The 18,027-nt window shown below is 46.9% G+C and overlaps 1 protein-coding gene across 1 annotated transcript; it reads right to left on the bottom strand.

Moving 5' to 3' along the window:
- Window positions 1-1,427: 1,427 nt before the first annotated feature.
- Window positions 1,428-17,261, bottom strand: NLRP9 (NLR family pyrin domain containing 9). Its single transcript, XM_024570667.2, has 9 exons — window positions 16,982-17,261; window positions 13,229-14,773; window positions 10,848-11,034; window positions 9,864-10,031; window positions 6,494-6,664; window positions 5,132-5,302; window positions 3,071-3,241; window positions 2,424-2,594; window positions 1,428-1,560 (listed from the first exon to the last, which is right to left on the bottom strand). The coding sequence occupies exons 1-9, from the start codon at window positions 17,259-17,261 to the stop codon at window positions 1,428-1,430; spliced, it is 2,997 nt and encodes a 998-aa protein (XP_024426435.2).
- Window positions 17,262-18,027: the final 766 nt, after the last annotated feature.

Genomic DNA, 18,027 nt, shown 5'->3' on the forward strand with positions numbered 1-18,027 from the left:
ATGATTCACTCATGTGTGGGGTATGAAATAAAGAAAAGAACAAGACAAACTCATAGGTGCAGACAACAGAGGAGAACAGGAGCGGGGGAGGGCAAACTTGGTAAAGGGGGTCCAATGTGTGGTAACAGAAGGCAACTAGGCTTTGGGTGCTGAGCACACTATACAATATACGGATATTGAATTATAATGTACACCTGGAATGTATTTAATGTTATTAACCAATGTTGCCTCAATAAATTTAATTTTTAAAAATCTAACTTGCCTGGCTTATTTCACTTAGCAAAATGCTTTCCAGTTCCATCCATGCTGTCACAAACGGTAGGAGCTCCTTCTTTCTTTCTGCTGCCTAGAATTCCATTGTGTAAATGTACCATAGTTTTTTGATCCATTCATTTACTGAAAGACAAATACCATATGATCTCACCTTTAACAGGAACCTAATCAACAAAACAAACAAACAAGCAAAATATAACCAAAGACACTGAAATTGAGAACAGGCTGACAGTGACCAGAGGGGAGAGGGGAGGGAATTTCAGGGGAAAAGGATGAAGGTTTTGTAGGAACAATTATAAAGGACACATGGACAATTACGGGAGGGGGGAGTGGAAACAGGAGGGAGGTGGGGAGGGCTGGGGGTTGGGCTGGGGTGAGGGGAAAAGGCAGAAAACTGTACTTGAACAACAATAAATTAAAAAAAAAAACATCTAACCTGCCCTGGTTGGGTGGCTCGGTTGGTAGGAGCATTGTCCTGGACACCAAAAGGTTGCATGTTCAATCCCCAGTCAGGGCACAAACCTAGGTTGTTGGTTTGATCCCTGATGTGCATATGGGAGGCAACCAATTGATCTCTCTCTGTCTGTCTCTGTCTCTCTCTCTGTCTCTCTGTCTCTGTCTCTGTCTCTCTCTCTCTCTCAAATCAGTAAACATCCTTGGGTGAGGATGTTTTCAAAAATCTAACTTTAGACAGTCAAACCAAAAATGGACCGTTTGGATGGATGTTTGATGCAGTGATAACAATAAAATCTAAAATCTATGGGCACATGCCAGCGTCACTGCTAAGTCAGAAGTGTGAGAGGGTGGTGGCTTCCTCAGGCCCAGGCTCCTGCAACCCCAGACATCGATGAAGACAGCAAAGGTGTGCTTTCCAAAGTATGTATCCCTTTAATGTATTTGCTCTAAATATCGCAAGGTAGGATGGGAGCCTGAGGGGTGGGGGATGGAGGTCTCGGGCCCAGACAGCGTGCACACGCCGACCCGCACACCACCGCTACTGTGTGTTGCTAGAACACTGTGGAGGAGCTGCTGTGAATTCACACCCCCCTGCCGTTACCACAGACTGTTTCTGGGACTGAATGTGCTGGAAGAAGGGATGCCCGTTGTGACCAAGGAGAAGCCTCTGTGGGGAGCCTCCTGCAGGGGGTCCCCTGTCAGATGAGCACACCTTGCATCTTGCCCTCCTCAGTCTCCCAAGGTTGATGTAAAATGCTCAGTTGGGGTTTTTTCTCCTTCACAGCTTTCAGCAGAAGCTCAGTTTCCTCCTCGAACGCGTATCTGTCCAGCCTGGGAAGACAGAGACATTTGGACTCTCCACATCCCTAGGCCATTCTTCCTTGGAAATGACCAGGAGAATGGCCTCAAGGCAGAGGGACAGCCGGGATCTCCCCCGTGCCGCAGGACTGTGTAGGTCGGAGTGGCGAACACCTCGTTCATCCAGGGGGCTGGCGTCTGGAAGGGCTTTGAATACTCACTCTCAAGTGTCCACTCTCTGCGCTGGACGTGCAGCTATAATCTCGGAACAACCCTAACCGCGACTCTCGCTTCAGGAATGGACGTCTGCCCAAGACTCCGCTCGCCTGTTTCTAGAACTCCTCCCAAGTCTGAGCTGGGATTGTATCTCTCTGGGCAATGTAAGTAGAAGATGGTATTTCTACAAGGGTAAGGAAGTGGTTCTTGCCAGGGACAACTGTGTCTCTCAGGCGACGTTTGACAATGTCTGGAGACATTGTTTTTAATTTCAGGGAACGAATGGGATAGCCAGTCTTTTAACCATTAATTTTTGTTGAAATGGAATTGACATATAATGTATAAGTTTGAGGTGTACAACGCGCTAGCTCGCTCCATCTGTAATATGCAATATGATGGCCTTCGTCATGTCACATAATTATAATTTCTTTCTCGTGGTGAGAACGATTAAGATCGACACTCTTAGCTGCTTTGAAGTTCCCATGTTTGACCTGCAGGGCTGGAGGGAGGGGCTATGGGCACATAACGCATAGATAGAGACCAGGCGCGCTACTCTACATACCACACTGCCGCAGAGAACTCTGCAGCCCAAATGCCAGTCGTGCGAGGCTCAGCAAACCCGCCCCCGTACATGCGAATCATCCCGAGATCACTCACCACCAGGGGAAACGTCCACTCACCCGAGCAGCTCCAAGACACAGTCCGGGTGGCTCAAGGCTTCACACAGTATCACCACCCCATCGTGGCCCAGGTTATTCCAGTCCAGGTTCAGGCTCTTCAGCGATTTGCTGAGAGTGAGCACTGAGGCCAGGTCCTCACAACAGGCCATAGTGAGCTCGCACATTTCCAGCCTGCAACAGGGAAACACCCGGAGAGACCCCCCGCAGCTTGGGGTGGCCTAGAAGGCACACCATCGTGGGACGCCAATTCCATGCCTCTGAACTGGAGACTTGATGGTCTAGGCCAGTGGTTCTCTGCTGGGGTCATTATGTCCCCTGGGGGACATGTGGCAATGTCTGGAGATGCTCAACACAGCTGGGGATGCTACTGGCATCTTGGGGGTTGAATGAGGCCACGGATGCAGCTACACAGCCTACAGTGCACAGGATAGTCCCCACCTCCCTGTCACAGCAAAGGACTGTGCAGTCCCACGTGGCAAGAGTGCCCAGATTGAAAAACCCTGGTTTCACAGGACAGCGTTTTACTTAAGATGATTCCAGACATGCTTGTTTTGGACCCTGCTTCCCCTCTGTCCTGTTAATCTTCCAGCTGGTCCTAGTCTGGAAATAGGGAAGCCTTCCCATAAAGACTATCAGTAAACACTCACCCAAGTCTCTCCAGTTTACAGTTAGGGTGCTTCAAAGCCTCGCATAACTGTTTGACACCAGCATCTTCTATTTTATTGTCCTTCAGTTTCAGGGTTTTCAGGTGGGTGTTGCTAATAATAAGAGCAGAGAGGTCCTCACAGCAAACAGCGGTGATGTAACAGCTTGTCAACCTGGGGGGGGGATACACACACACACACACACACACACAAACACATAAACACAGCCATGAGATCCAATCTTTAGTGCCTCGGCTTATTTTTCATTTACTGATGTGAAGGGTGAAATGGTCAAGTTCTTCTGAGATGGTGGTGATGGTTATGATGGTGAAGATGGTGATGTTGGTGATGGTGGTGAAGATGATGGTGGTGTTGATGGTGATGATGGTGGTGATGGTTATGATGGTGAAGATGATGGTGGTGATGGTGGTGATGGTGATAATAGTGATGATGATTGTACTGATGGTGAAGTTCCAACAACTTCTCAAGTCCTTCTTCTCCGCCCAACACTCGGGGCTCCCTACAGTCCTCCTGCTCTTGTGGCCATCTGCCCTTGTTCTTCTTGCCGGTTGGAATGCTCTTGACTCAAATACCAGGAGGGCTACTCCCCACATGTCCTTCATTTCTCTGCTCAATTGTCACCTTTTGGTGAGGACTTCCCCGAATATTTTATGTAATATCCCGCCCCAGTCTCTTTGCTGCATTTAAGCTCACAGTTCCTCACAGAATGTATCGCCCACACATATGCACATATCCGCATACATATGCACACACATAACACACACATGTGCACACGTTGCACACATGCACACCATGCATGTATATGGACACACATGTATGGACACACATTTGTGCGCGCACACACACCTCTGATATATATGTGTGTGCATGTGTGCATGTGTGTGCTGTGTGTATGTGTATCTGTGATTCCTAAGCAGGGATGGTTTTTGTCCATCCCCCGCCTGGGGGACATTGGCAATGCCTGGAGACATTTTTGGTTGCCACACTAGGAGACAGGGTGCTACTGACCCCTAGTGGGTAGAAGCCAGGGATGCTGCTAAACATCCTGCCAAGCACAGGGCAGCACCCCCAAAAGAGAATGATCTGGGCCAAATGTCAATAGTGCTGAGAATGAGAAACCGCGACATATATGCAAACACACACTCGCAGCCTCACACTCACATGTGTGTGCACTCAGCTGTGTGTGCTTGTGTATCTGTGTGTATATGAAACTCTATAAAATCAACTTCCATGGAAACAGGGATGTTGGAGAGTTTCATTTACAACTTTCCTCATCTACTCAGGAAAGGTTCCAGTACGTACAGGAGAAACGGATGGCCCTCATGTTGCACTTGGGGCGAGGCGAGGCACCCCTGCAAGTTCACCCAACTAGTCCAGGCACAGAGGGCTCCATTTCCGGTCTCCCTGAGACCAGAGACCCAACTGCAGAGCAGCAGGTCCCAAAGTCCTGACTCATCCTTGAATTAAGACACACACAGGTCAGTGCAGCACCGGGCAGTCCTGGGCATACCAGACGGGGTCAACCCTTAGCCTTGCTGCGTCTCAGCAGACCCCATGCTTTCCTCCTCCCTGTTTCCTGCAGGGTGCCAGTATCAAAGAGAAAGAAAGAAAAGAGAAGGGAAGGAAGAAAGGAAGGAGGGGAGGGAGGGAAGGAGGGAGGGAAGAAAGAAAGAAAGAAAGGAAGAAAGGAAGAAAGGAAGAAAGGAAGAAAGGAAGAAAGAAAGAAAGAAAGAAAGAAAGAAAGAAAGAAAGAAAGGAAGGAAGAAAGGAAGGAAGAAAGGAAGGAAGGAAGAAAGGAAGGAAGGAAGGAAGAAAGAAAGGAAGAAAGAAAGAAAGAAAGGAAGAAAGGAAGGAAGGAAGAAAGAAAGGAAGAAAGGAAGGAAGGAAGGAAGGAAGGAAGGAAGGAAGGAAGAAGAAAGAAAGAAAGAAAGAAAGAAAGAAAGAAAGAAAGAAAGAAAGAAAGAAAGGAAGAAAGGAAGGAAGGAAGGAAGGAAGAAAGAAGGAAAGAAGGACAAGACCTGAATAAATCATACCCACACCTACCACAGCTCCTGTAAGACGCAGCTTGGGTACCTCAGTATTTTAAAGAAACGTGCCACTCCCTCGTCTTCCAGGATATTGGACCCCAGGTCCAGAAGGGACAGGGATTTGTTGTACAAAAGGACTTCGGAGATGCAGTCACAGGTGGCAGCAGTGAGGCAACAGAACTTCAATCTGCAGAGAGACACACACACTCAATTTGTCAGCCTGCCGGCACTCTGTGTGGTCATATTTTCCTGAAGCCCCATGCAAAGCCTTCATTGTTCCTCATACTCTGTGGTCGTTTGAGAAAGATGAGAGGATTAAAATGCATGGCAGCTACAAAAATACAGAAACAAGGATATGAAGATGGCATCCCAAACTGCGGAATGTGCTGGATCACACCCTATTTAACATGATTTTTCTTTCAAAAATATTATTTAAAACTTAACTCTGTGATTACGGGTTCCTGTGTATGCACCATTAGAAATGTGAAATATACCAGGATGTGTAAGACAGAAGTCACTACCTGGTGGCTCAGAACTCAATGCGACAACATGGATGCAGTTGGCTTAATTCATATCATGTTTAACATTAAAAAAAAAAATTAGCAATTGCCCTGGCTAGGTGGCTCAGTTGATTGGAGTGGCATCCCGATATACCAAGGTTTCGGGTTCGATCCCCAGTCAGGGCACATATAAGAAGCAACCAATGAATGCCTAAATAAGTGGAACAACAAAATCAATGTGTCTCTCCTCCTAAAATCAATCAATAAAAAAAATCTTTAAATATAATAAAATGGTTTAGTTTTAATGTTTCCTGTTCCTGACATTTAATTTATTGTTGAGTTTCTTTTATGGTCTGAAAAGTCACCTCAGTAATGCTATTCTGGCCCTCCCCTATTTTAAATGCCACTCTGTGTGTGGTGTGCGATGCATGTGTCTCTACACCCATGCACACCTGAGCGCGCACACAGGTAGAAGTTTTGCTTCTGAATGACTCATCTGCTTCCACAGACATGGCTGTTCCTGCCCCTCCCCCCACTTTAAGGCACCACAGCCTTTTGTGGGATTTAACACTGATTTCCTGGTGCAGCCTCATGGGTAAATCAACAACCATGCACTCTACTATACCTGAAAGAAGTCAAGTGAATCCCTTTTTCGGACTGATTGACATTCTCCCCTCCCCAGCCCCCAGGACACCTACAGACACAGCACCCTCCGCAGTGACAACCAGGATTTACTGGGCTGCAAATTCAATGCTAGTCACCCGAGAGCCTCGCAGCCTCATGGTGCCTCTGGGGAGCCAGCAGCTCAGGTGGGCCGTCAGCCCCACTTCTCAGCCCCTCCGCCAGCCTTTGGCAGAGACTGCCCCAGACAGACTCACAGCAGCTTCTCCAGCGTGCAGGCTGGGTTCTTCAGGGTGTTACACAGCACCAGGGCGCCCTCGTCCATCAAGGGGTTCTCTACCAAGGAGAGCAACTTCAGCTTCTTGTTGCAGACCAGGAAGGAGGCAATATCTGCGCAGCTTTCCTTGTTGATGTCACACTTCCCCAACCTGCGTGGGAGACGCACGTCAGGGATGAGAGCAGAGGCCAGCAGTGCTTACCGACAAACAGGCATAGACTCATAGATACGGAGGACGCCAGGTGGGAGGGGCTTGGGGGCTGGGTGGAAAAGGTGAAGGGTCAGCCAAAGAACATACATGCCTGACCCGTAGACACAGACAACAGTGCGGTGATGGCCAGAGGGGCCCGGGGTTGAGTGGAGGTGGGCAAAGTGGGGGAAATGGGGACATCTGTAATAATGTCAACAATACAAATAAAGTTAAAAAAAAACAAACAAACCCTGAAACTGAAAAAAAAAAAAAAAAGTACAAATCAGTATTTGCAAAACACTCACAGGGCTGTAAAGCCCAGCACAGGGAATATAGCTAATTAGCCAATAATGTTGTAATAACTACACAAGGTATTAGATGGGTATTAGAATGATCAGGGGGAATCATTTCATAAGTTATATAAATGTCTAATCACTAAGCTGTACATCTGAAGCTAATATAATATTACTGTATGCCAATGTCACTGAAAAATTAGTCTTTTAATTGACCATGTCCTTGGCTGGTGTGGCTCCATTGGTTGGAGCATCGTCTCGTGAACGGAAGGGTCACGTGGATTGGACCCTTCAATCCACCCTTTGTGGGCAGTCAGGGTAGGTGCCTGGGTTATGGGTTCCATCCTTGGTCGGATGGGTATGTGAGGCAACCTATTGATGTTTCTCTCTGGCAAAGCCGGTTCTCTCCTTCCCCCCCTCTCTCCCCCTTCCTCCCTCCCTCCCTGCCTCCCTCCCTCCATGCCCCCATCTCTAAAAAATCAATGAACATGTTCTCAGGTGAGGATTAAAAGAAATAAAATTGGTCATGGACCACACCCTGGCTTCTGGTCTCACACCTGCCAATCCAATATCCACATTCCAGACTCTTTAAAGAGCAAACTGGCCCTGGCTGGAGTGACTCAGTGGACTGAGTGCCAGTCTGCAAACCAAAGGGCCTCCGTTAGATTCCCAGTCTAGGACGCCTGCCTGGGTTGCTGGCCAGGTGCCCAGTAGGGGGCACACAAGAGGCAACCACACATTGATGTTTCTCTCCCTCTCTTCCTCCTTTCCTCTCTCTCCAAAACTAAATAAATAAAATCTTCAAAAAGAAAAAAAGAACAAATGTAATCCCACAACTCTCCTTATTTAACTTTGATTGCTTTCTACTGATGTTAGGACACAGTCTGAGCCAGTGGTTCTCAGCAGGGGTGACTGTTGACTTCCAGGAAACATTTCTGGGCCTCTGGAGACGGTTGTGACCGTCACATCTGGGGCAAGGGACGTTACTGCCATGTAGTGGGTGGAGGCCAGGGATACCGCTCAACATCCCACTGTTGTGGGCAGCCCCCACAACAAAGGATTACCTGGGACTCAGTCTGATTATCTGATTGTTTGTCAATAGTTCTGAGGCTGAGCAACCCCCGGTTTGAGCTCTAATGCAGCTTCACAAAAGCATCTCATGTAGGAAGTTGAACAGCATCCCTGGCTTCCCGCCACTACATGGCAGTAGCACCCTCCCCAGGCAGTTGTGACCATCGACAACGTCTCCAGCCCTGGCCGGGTGGCTCCGTGGCTTGGAGTGATGTCTGGTACACCAAAGGGTAATAACAAGTTTGATCCCCAGTCAGGGCACATACCTAGGTTGTGGGTTTGATCCCTGGTTGGGGCATGTAGGGGAGGCCACCAATCAATGTTTTTCTCCAACACCGATGTTTCTCTCTCTGTCTCCCTTCCTCTGTCGCTAAAAATCAATCAATATATCCTCAGTTGAGGATTAAAAAAAAAATGTTTCCAGACACTGACATTTCCACAGGGACAAAACTGCCCTCTGTTGAGTACTACTGGGCTAGAGAAATCAGATACCGAGGACCTCTCACCCCCATTACCAAATGGAAGTGAAGAGAACAGTTGGTCTACCCCTAAAGAGGCAAAGTTTCTGGCTAAAATACCTATACAACCCATAATACCCTATGCGTATTAGTGTCAACAGTTTAAAAATAAGTTTTTAAACCCTATGCAAATGGCATAACATGAAACGGGGCGAAATTCTCAGGAATTCTGTAAGTTGCCATTGAGTAGAGAGCACTAGAGTTAAAAAAAAAAAAAAAAAGAATTGTTATAATTGGAAACACTTGAAACGATGACTAGGCCCTACAGTAAAAGCCTAAACGTTCCAACAACTCGTATGCACGGAACCTGCCTTCTGCTGAAGCTTGACAGGCACAATTAGCTGACTGTGTGTGAATCCGCCACATTTGCCATTGTTACTACAAAGAAGGGGTGCTGAACTTGAGAGAGAGAGAGAGAGAGAGAGAGAGAGAGAGAGAGAGAGAGAGAAGGGAGCTTGCTTTCTTGGTGGGTTTAATTAGCTGGTTTTGTTTACTGCTACTTTATTACTTCCCTTTGTTCTTTCTACTGAAAAAAAAAAAAAAAAAAAAAAAAAAAAAAAGGGTTGAGCCTGTCTAGAAGTCACCCAACCAGGGCAGAGTTATCCCAGCTCGTTTTTATATAATTTTGTTCATGCTCACCCGAGGATATGTTTACTGATTTTAGAGAGGGAGAGAAACATCAACATGAGAGAAAAACATCAATCATTTTCCTCTTGTACGGGGATCGAACCCGCAACCTGAGTATGTGCCCTGACTGGGGATTGAACCTGCAAACTTTTAGTATGGGATGACACCCCAACCAATTGAGGAACCTGGCTAGGCCGAGATCATTTTTAAGTGGAAGAAATGGTTTTAGGCAAAGCAATCACTTTCCTTCTGGACTCAATATTGTTATCAGCCAAATTGGATGGTCATGCTTGTGGCCTTACATACTTTCTCGTTTTACGTGTTTACCAATAGCTGCAGGGGGAAACATTCGGAGCTCTGGTTTTGGCATGGCTGCTTGAGACCATGCCAAAGGAGAATCCCGTAAGGTGTCCACAAGCAGTTAAGTCAAGCAAGTAACGCAGAAGAGAAGGGTGAGACAGCCCTTCTGAGAGGACGCCTTGCCCCCCAGACTCCACCTTCCCTTGCCAGGGCGTCTGCAGACACCGAGATGGGAGTTGTGAAGCATGCGAGAACCGAACGCTGAGGCAGGACAGGAAGTGGGCACATTTGAACTGCCAATCCCACATAGAAAGAAATATGTCATTCACCCCCCAAAACACAGACACTCACATCAGCTCTTCTATGTTGCACAGGGGGTGTTTCAGTGTCTCACACAGCTTCTTGATTTCCTCACGGGACAGGTTGGTGCCATGCAGGTTCACGTAAGTCAGGTGACCATTATGCAGAATGGCCTTAAAGAAGTCGACACCATTTCCAATGTTAGGAGCATAATTATACCTACAAGAGATGAGGTGTTAGAACCCACAGAATGAAGTCCAAGCCCCAAGCAAGGTGCCTCTTACCCAATTCCTCCTGATGCCCTGGTATGGCGCATGGCCCTGCTCTGAGAAATGTGGTTACTGTCGCCTGTACATTTTTTCTCTTGGGATCTTCAGGCAGCAGACAAGCACCGGGGCTCCACTGCTTGGATGTTTCCCGTTTCCTCCTAGTCCCTCCTCACCCACATGTCGCCACCCACAGTAGGAGGGAGGGGACCGGTGCACAGTGAGTCCTCAGCACCAGGAGGAGAGAGACACTGTGCCTGTGCCTCCGTGCACATTCCTAGGCTTAGAACAGCACCTCACACCCAGTACAAACGCCCAACCGCTGAACTGACGCTCCCAGCAAGACTGCGTGTCCAAGGCATGGGTCCATTTCACTTTAAAAACAGATTTTTTTTACAAGGAGATAATTTTTTTAAATAAATTAAAATTACACAATAAAACAGACAATATGTGTAGAATTTTTGCTTTTTTTCTGGATACTTCTGTAAGGTTGGGCAAATTAATTTCTTCATGCTCTCATTTCTTCAGGAAAGAAATAGATGGTGTCGCAATGGTTAAGAAACTAACATTTATGGTAGTGCCTGGAACGTGGTCATTGTAGTTGGATTTAATTTTTTGAATCATATTATATTACATTTATACATATGTACATATACTTTTTGTATACTTATATATCTACATATACTTTCTGTATATTTATACATCCATATGTACTTTTTGTATATTTACACACCTATATATTTTTTATATTTTTATACATCTGACTCACACCAACTTTTGAAGTCTGCAAGTGGGCTGAGCGAGTGCTTTCCAGAGGACCGCGTGGGAGGCGTTGTCGAAAACGCAGTTCTCCATGTCCAGCACCTGAAAGTCCTCGCTGGCGGTGAACACTGAGCAGAGGTCCCGCCAGTTGGTCAGTTTCTGGCTGGTACTGTGAGGGGACAGACACTGTGAGACTCTGGTGGCTACATTCAACTCAAGACATTCTCAGAACAGGCAGAGCACTGTTCCCACAGCCCCTCCAAGCTGACAGACACCCAGGCCTGAACAGGGAGTGGTGCAGCCTGGTAAACTGAGTCAACATGGCCTGGTAGTTGAGAAAGTGACCCCTGAGGCCACAAACCCCATTTCAACCACTTGTTGGCTATGTGCCCTGAGCCAGCTAGTCCGTCTCATTCTGCCTCCACGACGATATTTGATGATTACGAACAAAGGTTGGCATCGGGTGATCCATCAGTGAACGGGGAGTTGTATCCCAGAGGATGACCACACAGGTTAAAATAAGCAAGCCCTGGGGATGTAATGCACAGCGTGATGACTGTAGTTAATAACAATGCGGCCTTGGCTGGGTAGCTCAGTTGGTCAGAGCATCATCCTGATCTGTCAAAGTTGCAGGTCCAGTCTCAGGTCAGGGCGCATGAAAGAGGCAACCAGTGAGTGCAGAAACACGGGGCACATCAAAGTTGATCGACCCCTCTCTCTCCCTCCCTCCCCTCCTCTCTCTCTCACACAAATCCATAAATAAAATTTAAAATAATAATAATATTGTATATTTAAAGGTGCTAAGAGAGTAAGTCTTAAATGTCCTCATCACCATACAAAAAAAAAAAAATCTGTAACTACCGTACTTTGCCGCATATAAGCCACATCCATGTTTCTGTGTGCATTGTACACAGAATTACAATACCCATTATTATACCCATGGTATGTAATCATTACGCCCAAGTATAATGCATTTCCTTATTTCTCCCTCAAAAATTTGGGCAAAAAATTGTGCATTATACATGGCAAAACACAGTCTGTATGGTGATGGCTGTAAGCTACATTTGTAATCATTTTGCAACACATAGAAATAGTGAATCATTATGTTGTACACCTGAAACCAACATAATGCTATGTGTCCATTGTACCTCAGTTAAAGTTAAAAAAACATTTTTTGCACTGGTTGGTGTGGCTCAGTGGACTGAGCACCGGACTGCGAACCAGAGGGTCGCTGGTTCGATTCCCAGTCAGGGCACATGCCTGGGTCACAGGCCAGGTCCCCAGTTGAGAGGCACATAAGAGGCGACCACACATTAATGTTTTTCTTCCTCTCTTTGTCCTTCCTTTCCCCTTTGTCTAAAAATAAATAAACAAAATCTTTTAAAAATAAAATGTAAACATTTTTAAAAACACAAATGTGAAAGGTGGGATGCTTTGCGAGCTGAAGCGTGAGGTGGTAATCTAAATCTGATGAAAGGGTACAAAGTGCAAAATCAGCAACGGGAACAAGCATGCAGAAAAAATCCAGAGGAAACCAGGCACGGGATCCCAAGAGTCACTTCCCAGTGGATCACCGGGATATGCTGACATGTGGGGCGGGGGGGGGGGGGGGGGGGGCGTCATGGCAACAATAAAAACTACTACCTTCCTGCCCTGGCCAGGTGGCTCAGTTGGTTGGAACACCACCCAATAAATCAAAAGGTTGCAGGTTCGATTCCTGGTCAGGGCAACATGCCTGGGTTGTGGGTTTGGGCCCTGGTCAGGGAGTGTACAAGAGGCAACCATTCAATATTTCTTTCCATCTCTCCCTCCCACCCTTCCCCTCTCCCAGATTAAAAATCAATAAGCTTGTCCTTGGGTGAGGACTAGAAAAAGGAAAAAAACAAAATCAAACAAACAAAACAAAAACTACCTTCCTTTCAACTTCACCTTGGCCCCATGTAGTAGCTGAAATGTTTATCCATGTTTATACAGATGGAAAACCTTCATAACTCACTCTTCATGGTCACACAGCTAGCAAGGCCATGTTTTATTTTATTTTTTAAAAGATTTTATTTATTTATTTTTAGACAGAGGGGAAGGGAGGGAGAGAAAGAGGGAGAGAAACATTAATGTGGTTGCCTCTTGTGTGCCCCCACAACTGGGGACCTGGCGCATGCAACCCAGGCATGTGCCCTGACTGGGAATCGAACCGGTGACCCTTTGGTTCGCAGTCCAGCACTCAATCCACTGAGCCACACCAGCCAGGGCAAAAAAAAAAAAGCCATGTTTTATAAGCAGACAAATATAAGGATCCATGCAATACCCAGAGGGGACTGGAGCAGGCTGCAGCCGTGGTCGGGGGAGGGGAGGGCACACTCACGTGGACTTACGTTAGGATGTGTTCACGGTCGTCTGAAAACACTTGTTCTACAGTCAGGTGAAGTTGCTGCAAATTGTGGGAATGTTTGAGGCACAAGGCAGATACTATCAAATCGTCCGTGTGGTTGATGTAAATGTCAATGTCTCGGAAGAAACTCATCATTTGTGCTATAAATCCTTCTTCCTGGGTCTCACATAAACTGTGGAACAGCTCATTAAATCTCACCAGGGCCTGACTGTCCACGGCCTGACTCAAACTCCGAAGGCTCTCGGCTATTTCCGGCTGGATCTCCTTGGACAGTGACACACCAAAGGCTGTCTGTAATGCCAAGGTCATGTTTTTGGAAGATAACCCAAACAGGAAGAGCCCCGTCTGCTGCAGGTAGGATGGGGCGAGCGTCATCGTCGCTTCCACGACCCGGGCCACACTTCTGATGGTCGGGTGAGGCTGGTTATGGGGCCATATCAGCAAATACCACAGGGCAGCAAAAAACCCCTGAATGCATATGTGGGTGAAGGTGACCTGGTCCTCGTTCCTTCGCAGAAGTCCCATGCCTACCCACGTCGAGGTGTCAGTTTCCGAGAGCCCGTTCCTCTGGAGATCCTCAAGTTGAAACACAAACGTGTCCGTCCAGATGCCTTCTGCAGCCAGGGTGCACAAGGCTTTGAGCCTGGCCCTGACCTGCCGCGGCGTTAAGTCCTTAAACCCTGATTGGAGCACACTGGCCATGCAGGAGGCATACAATGCAGTGCTGCTGTGGGTGATGATGCTGAGTTCTTCTCCTCTCTCCAGCTGCCACTTCAGGCACGAACACACCAGCCAGCACCAGAGGGGGTACTGGCATAACAGGAATAGCTTGGTTTGGCCTCTCACGAAACTGAAGGCTCTGGTGGCTTGATGCTTCTCCCCGAAGAAGTAGGAGAAATACAGTTTCCTTGCGTGTGAAGAGAGATGTTGTAGGACTATGTATTGCGGATACTGCAATATGTAAAAATATTTTCTCATAGCCGTCGTCCCCAAGGCCACCAGCAGAGAAGACTCCGGAAGCATCTTTTTGCGCAGCAGATTGCCCAGGACCACGGGTGTCGGCTGTTGCTGCCTCCAGTCAGTGCACGGGTTGTTAAGGTCCAGGTAAAATTTTAGCTCCTCGAAGCCATCCATCACGAACAGGATTCTCTGCGGCTGGGAGAAGACATCTTCGATGGGCTCGGAAGACTCGGGCCAATCCCTGGCGAGGATCTGCACCAAGCTCGTGTCTGTGATATTGTTCATTTCATAAATGTTGAGGAAGAAGACAAACGTGAACCGTTCCTTCCATAAGTTTCCCTCTGCCCATTCCAACATCACTTTTCTCAGAAAGGTGGTTTTGCCAGCTCCTCCCAGGCCGTGCACGACCACGGTGCCTGAGGTGGTCTCCTCAGCCTCCTCGGCCAGGTATGCACCGAGCAGTTGTTCGTATTCCTTCCTTACGGAGCCCCTATACAAGTCATCGGGCACCTGAAGGCAGGTTTCCTTCTCCCATATGCGACGGAATTTTTCCCTCATGTGACTTTTATATGGGTTGAGCTTATCTGAGTTAATGAAGACAGAATACAAGACAATTTAAAAAGTCCACTCATTCACAGGAGCCAAGAGAAGGAACGACGGGATATAGAAGATGCGTCACATATATACAGGAAATACTCCTCAGCCATCAAAAATGAGGAGGTGTAAGTGAGACCATATGGTGTTTGTCTTTCTCTGTCTGACCTATTTCTCTCAGCATAATACCCGCTAGGTCCAGCTATACCACTGCAAGTGGCAAGGCTACATTTTTACGGCCGAGTAATATTCCGTTACATATGTGCACGACTTCTGTATCCATTCATCCCTCATTGGACCCTTGGGCTGCTTCCATATCTTGGCTATTGTAAATAACGCTGCAATGGACATAGGGGTGCATATATCTTTTCAAATTAGTGTTTTCGTTTTCTTTGGATAAACATCCAGAAGTGGAATTTCTGGGTCATATATAAAACAAACACACAAATAAAACAAAAACATACTCATAGAAATAGAAACCAAAGGGATAGCGACCAGATGGGAGGGGGTGGAGTAGGAGAAAGGAAGAAGGGGAATAGAGTCAATAATATTGTCATACGTTCATGTGGTGACAAAGGATTACTGGAATTAGCGGGGTGAACACATTGTTAAGACATAGAAATACTAAATTGCTGTATTGGAAATAGCTAAATTGCTACATTGCAACCCAGGTATGTGCCCTGACTGGGAGTCCAACAGGCAACCCTTTGGTTCACAGGCTGGTGCTCAATCCACTGAATCACACCAGCCAGGGCTTGCATTTTTTAAAATGCACTCATTCTTTGTTACGTGGAATAATCCCTACAGGTTTACCTAAACGCACATGTGGAGGCCAACGGAAGTCCACGGACGATCCAGCTGATTAACTCAGCTTTGTTAGGACCAGAACCTGTCTGAAACCCTGTCCATAGAAGAACCTGATCAAAACTGGAAGCCCACCTCCGAGTACAGGATACACAAAGTGGAGACACTTGGAAATTACACTCAAAACTGGAAGAAGGGGTTGTCTCCTTGAGGCAAAGAACCCATAAGAGCTACCACGTATGGAAGGTTTGCCAGGAATCGGTAGGAAGATGTTGTTATTCCTCCTCAAGAAACCATTAACATTCACTCCACTCCCACTTTACAAAAAATCATTGAGGGAGTTTATGTTATTTGGCTAATTTGGACTTGTGAATGAATAGATGTTAGGGTCCAGAGTCTATGCTATGTCTGCCTTACCTGAAGCCATAAGGTCTAGACAATTTCTACTGTGCCATGCCGAGTGTAGCTAATTTCAGAAATATACCCCCGAACCATCATTTTTCACCTGGCCCTTGCATGTCCAAGGGAACCCATTAGAGGAGGTACACAAAACTACCAATATCGACAAGGACCACACCCTGCACTGCAGAAATGAACACCACGGGAGGCAAGGCACCTCTGCGTGTCTTCCAAGCAAAGGGAAGGGATAGCTTTGTTAAAGGATGTATGGCTGGAAAACAGCCTAGGGACAGAGAGATGGTCTTTCTCTCTCTGGTGCAGAGAAAGTGTTGTTGATAAAAAACAGGAGGACTTGGCCCTGGCTGGGTAGCTCAGTTGGTTAGAGCACTGTCTCTATACTCCAAGGCTGTGGGTTCAGTCCCTGGCACATACAAGAATCAACCAATGAGTGTGTAAATAAATAGAACAACAAATCAGTATTCATCTCTATTTCTCTTTTAAAAAATTAATATAAAAATTTAAAAAACACGAGAATTTTAGAGATATCTCTCTGTCTCCTTTTGTGTATCTCTGTATATGTATGTCTCTCTCTGTCTCTGTCTCGCTCAAATCAATAAGCATATCCTCAGGTGAGGATTAAAAGTCAAAAGAGAAGGACAGACAACTACCATCTCAGCAGATGCTTAGTCCTAGGCCACCTCCCTGAATAGCATAGACTCACCTCAGGACAGAGAAAAGGAGACACCATTGAGATGTCCCCTTGGCAGACCAACAGTCTGCCCCGGACACTACCCACCTGCCATCCATCACTGGCTCACCTATGCGTGGAACTGGCTTGTAATTTTTCTTCCACCTCCAAGTGTCCCCTTGACCCATAACACACCCTCAGTGGATGGGGGGGTCACTGTGACTTTAGTGACTACATCCCCTTCATTATTGTAAGCTTCCAGCAGACCCACCCTCCCCATGGGTCGTGCCCCTGCATACACACTTACTTCTGATCTCATCCTGAGCCTGGGTCCAGAGGTCTCTTCGATTGACCTGCAGGAACAGGCTCAGCATGACCTCCCACGCCTGCTTGCCTGGGTAGTGCTTGTCCAGCAACGCTGCTATGTCTTCTTTTGAGGCCTTCTTCAGATCAGGCCACGGGATGGGGTTGAGATTGAGTTTCAGAGGTTCTTGCTTGAGGAGCTCCTTAAACTTCCAGAACTCTTCCTTTCTGAGCTCCTTGAGGTACCACAACAAGCCAAAGTCAGAAAAGAACGACTCAGCCATCTCGTCCCAGGGATTGTGAGCTCGGACTTCTCCAAAGGGGGAAAAAAAAATCTTCAAAAACAAGAAATAGGTGATTCCTGGGGAAGAATGATGGGATTACAGAGTTAAATCTCGGCAGTCGAAAGTGGCATCAGTGCATTGCTTACGAGAGTCAAGATATGGAACCAGCCCCAGAGCCCGTGGATAGACGAGTGGATGAAGAAGATGTGGTACGTGTACACACTGGAATATGACTCAGCCCCCGAAAGTGAAATCTTGCCATTTGCAACAACGGGTGGACCTAAAGGGTATTATGCTCAGTGAAATAAGTCACATAGAAAAAGACAAATACCATATGATTTCACTTAAGTGTGGAATCTAAAGAACAAAATAAACAAACAAAATAGAAACAGACTCACAGATACAGAGAACAGACTGATGGTTGCCAGACGGGAGCAGGGTTGAGGGCTGGGTGAAAAGGTGAAGGATTGAGAAGTACAAGTTGGTAGTTACAGAATAGTCCCAGGGATGTGAAGTATTGCATAGTCAAAAAATTATTATAACTACACATGGTGCCAGGTGGGTACTAGGATTAACGGGTGAACACATTATAAATCATATAAATGTTGAACTATTAGCCCTGGCTGGTGTGGCTCAGTGGAGTGAGTGCCAGTGTATGAACCAAAGGGTCCGTGGTTCAATTCCCAGTCAGGGCACATGCCTGGGTTGTGGGCCAGGTCCCCAGTAGAGGCCACGTGAGATGCAACCACACACTGATGTTTCTCTC

Source organism: Desmodus rotundus, chromosome 12 (genome assembly GCF_022682495.2).
Source record: "Desmodus rotundus isolate HL8 chromosome 12, HLdesRot8A.1, whole genome shotgun sequence".
Lineage (NCBI taxonomy): Eukaryota > Metazoa > Chordata > Mammalia > Chiroptera > Phyllostomidae > Desmodus > Desmodus rotundus.

Bases quoted from the DNA above. Each gene is read 5' to 3' on its own strand.
- NLRP9 (XM_024570667.2), bottom strand. From the start codon at position 17,261: ATGGCTGAGTCGTTCTTTTCTGACTTTGGCTTGTTGTGGTACCTCAAG. The intron at 14,774-16,981 runs GTAAGTGTGTAT...TCATTAACTCAG, and splicing joins GGCTCAGGATGAGATCAGAA to ATAAGCTCAACCCATATAAA. The intron at 2,595-3,070 runs GTGAGTGTTTAC...TCCCTGTTGCAG, and splicing joins TGTAAACTGGAGAGACTTGG to GCTGGAAATGTGCGAGCTCA.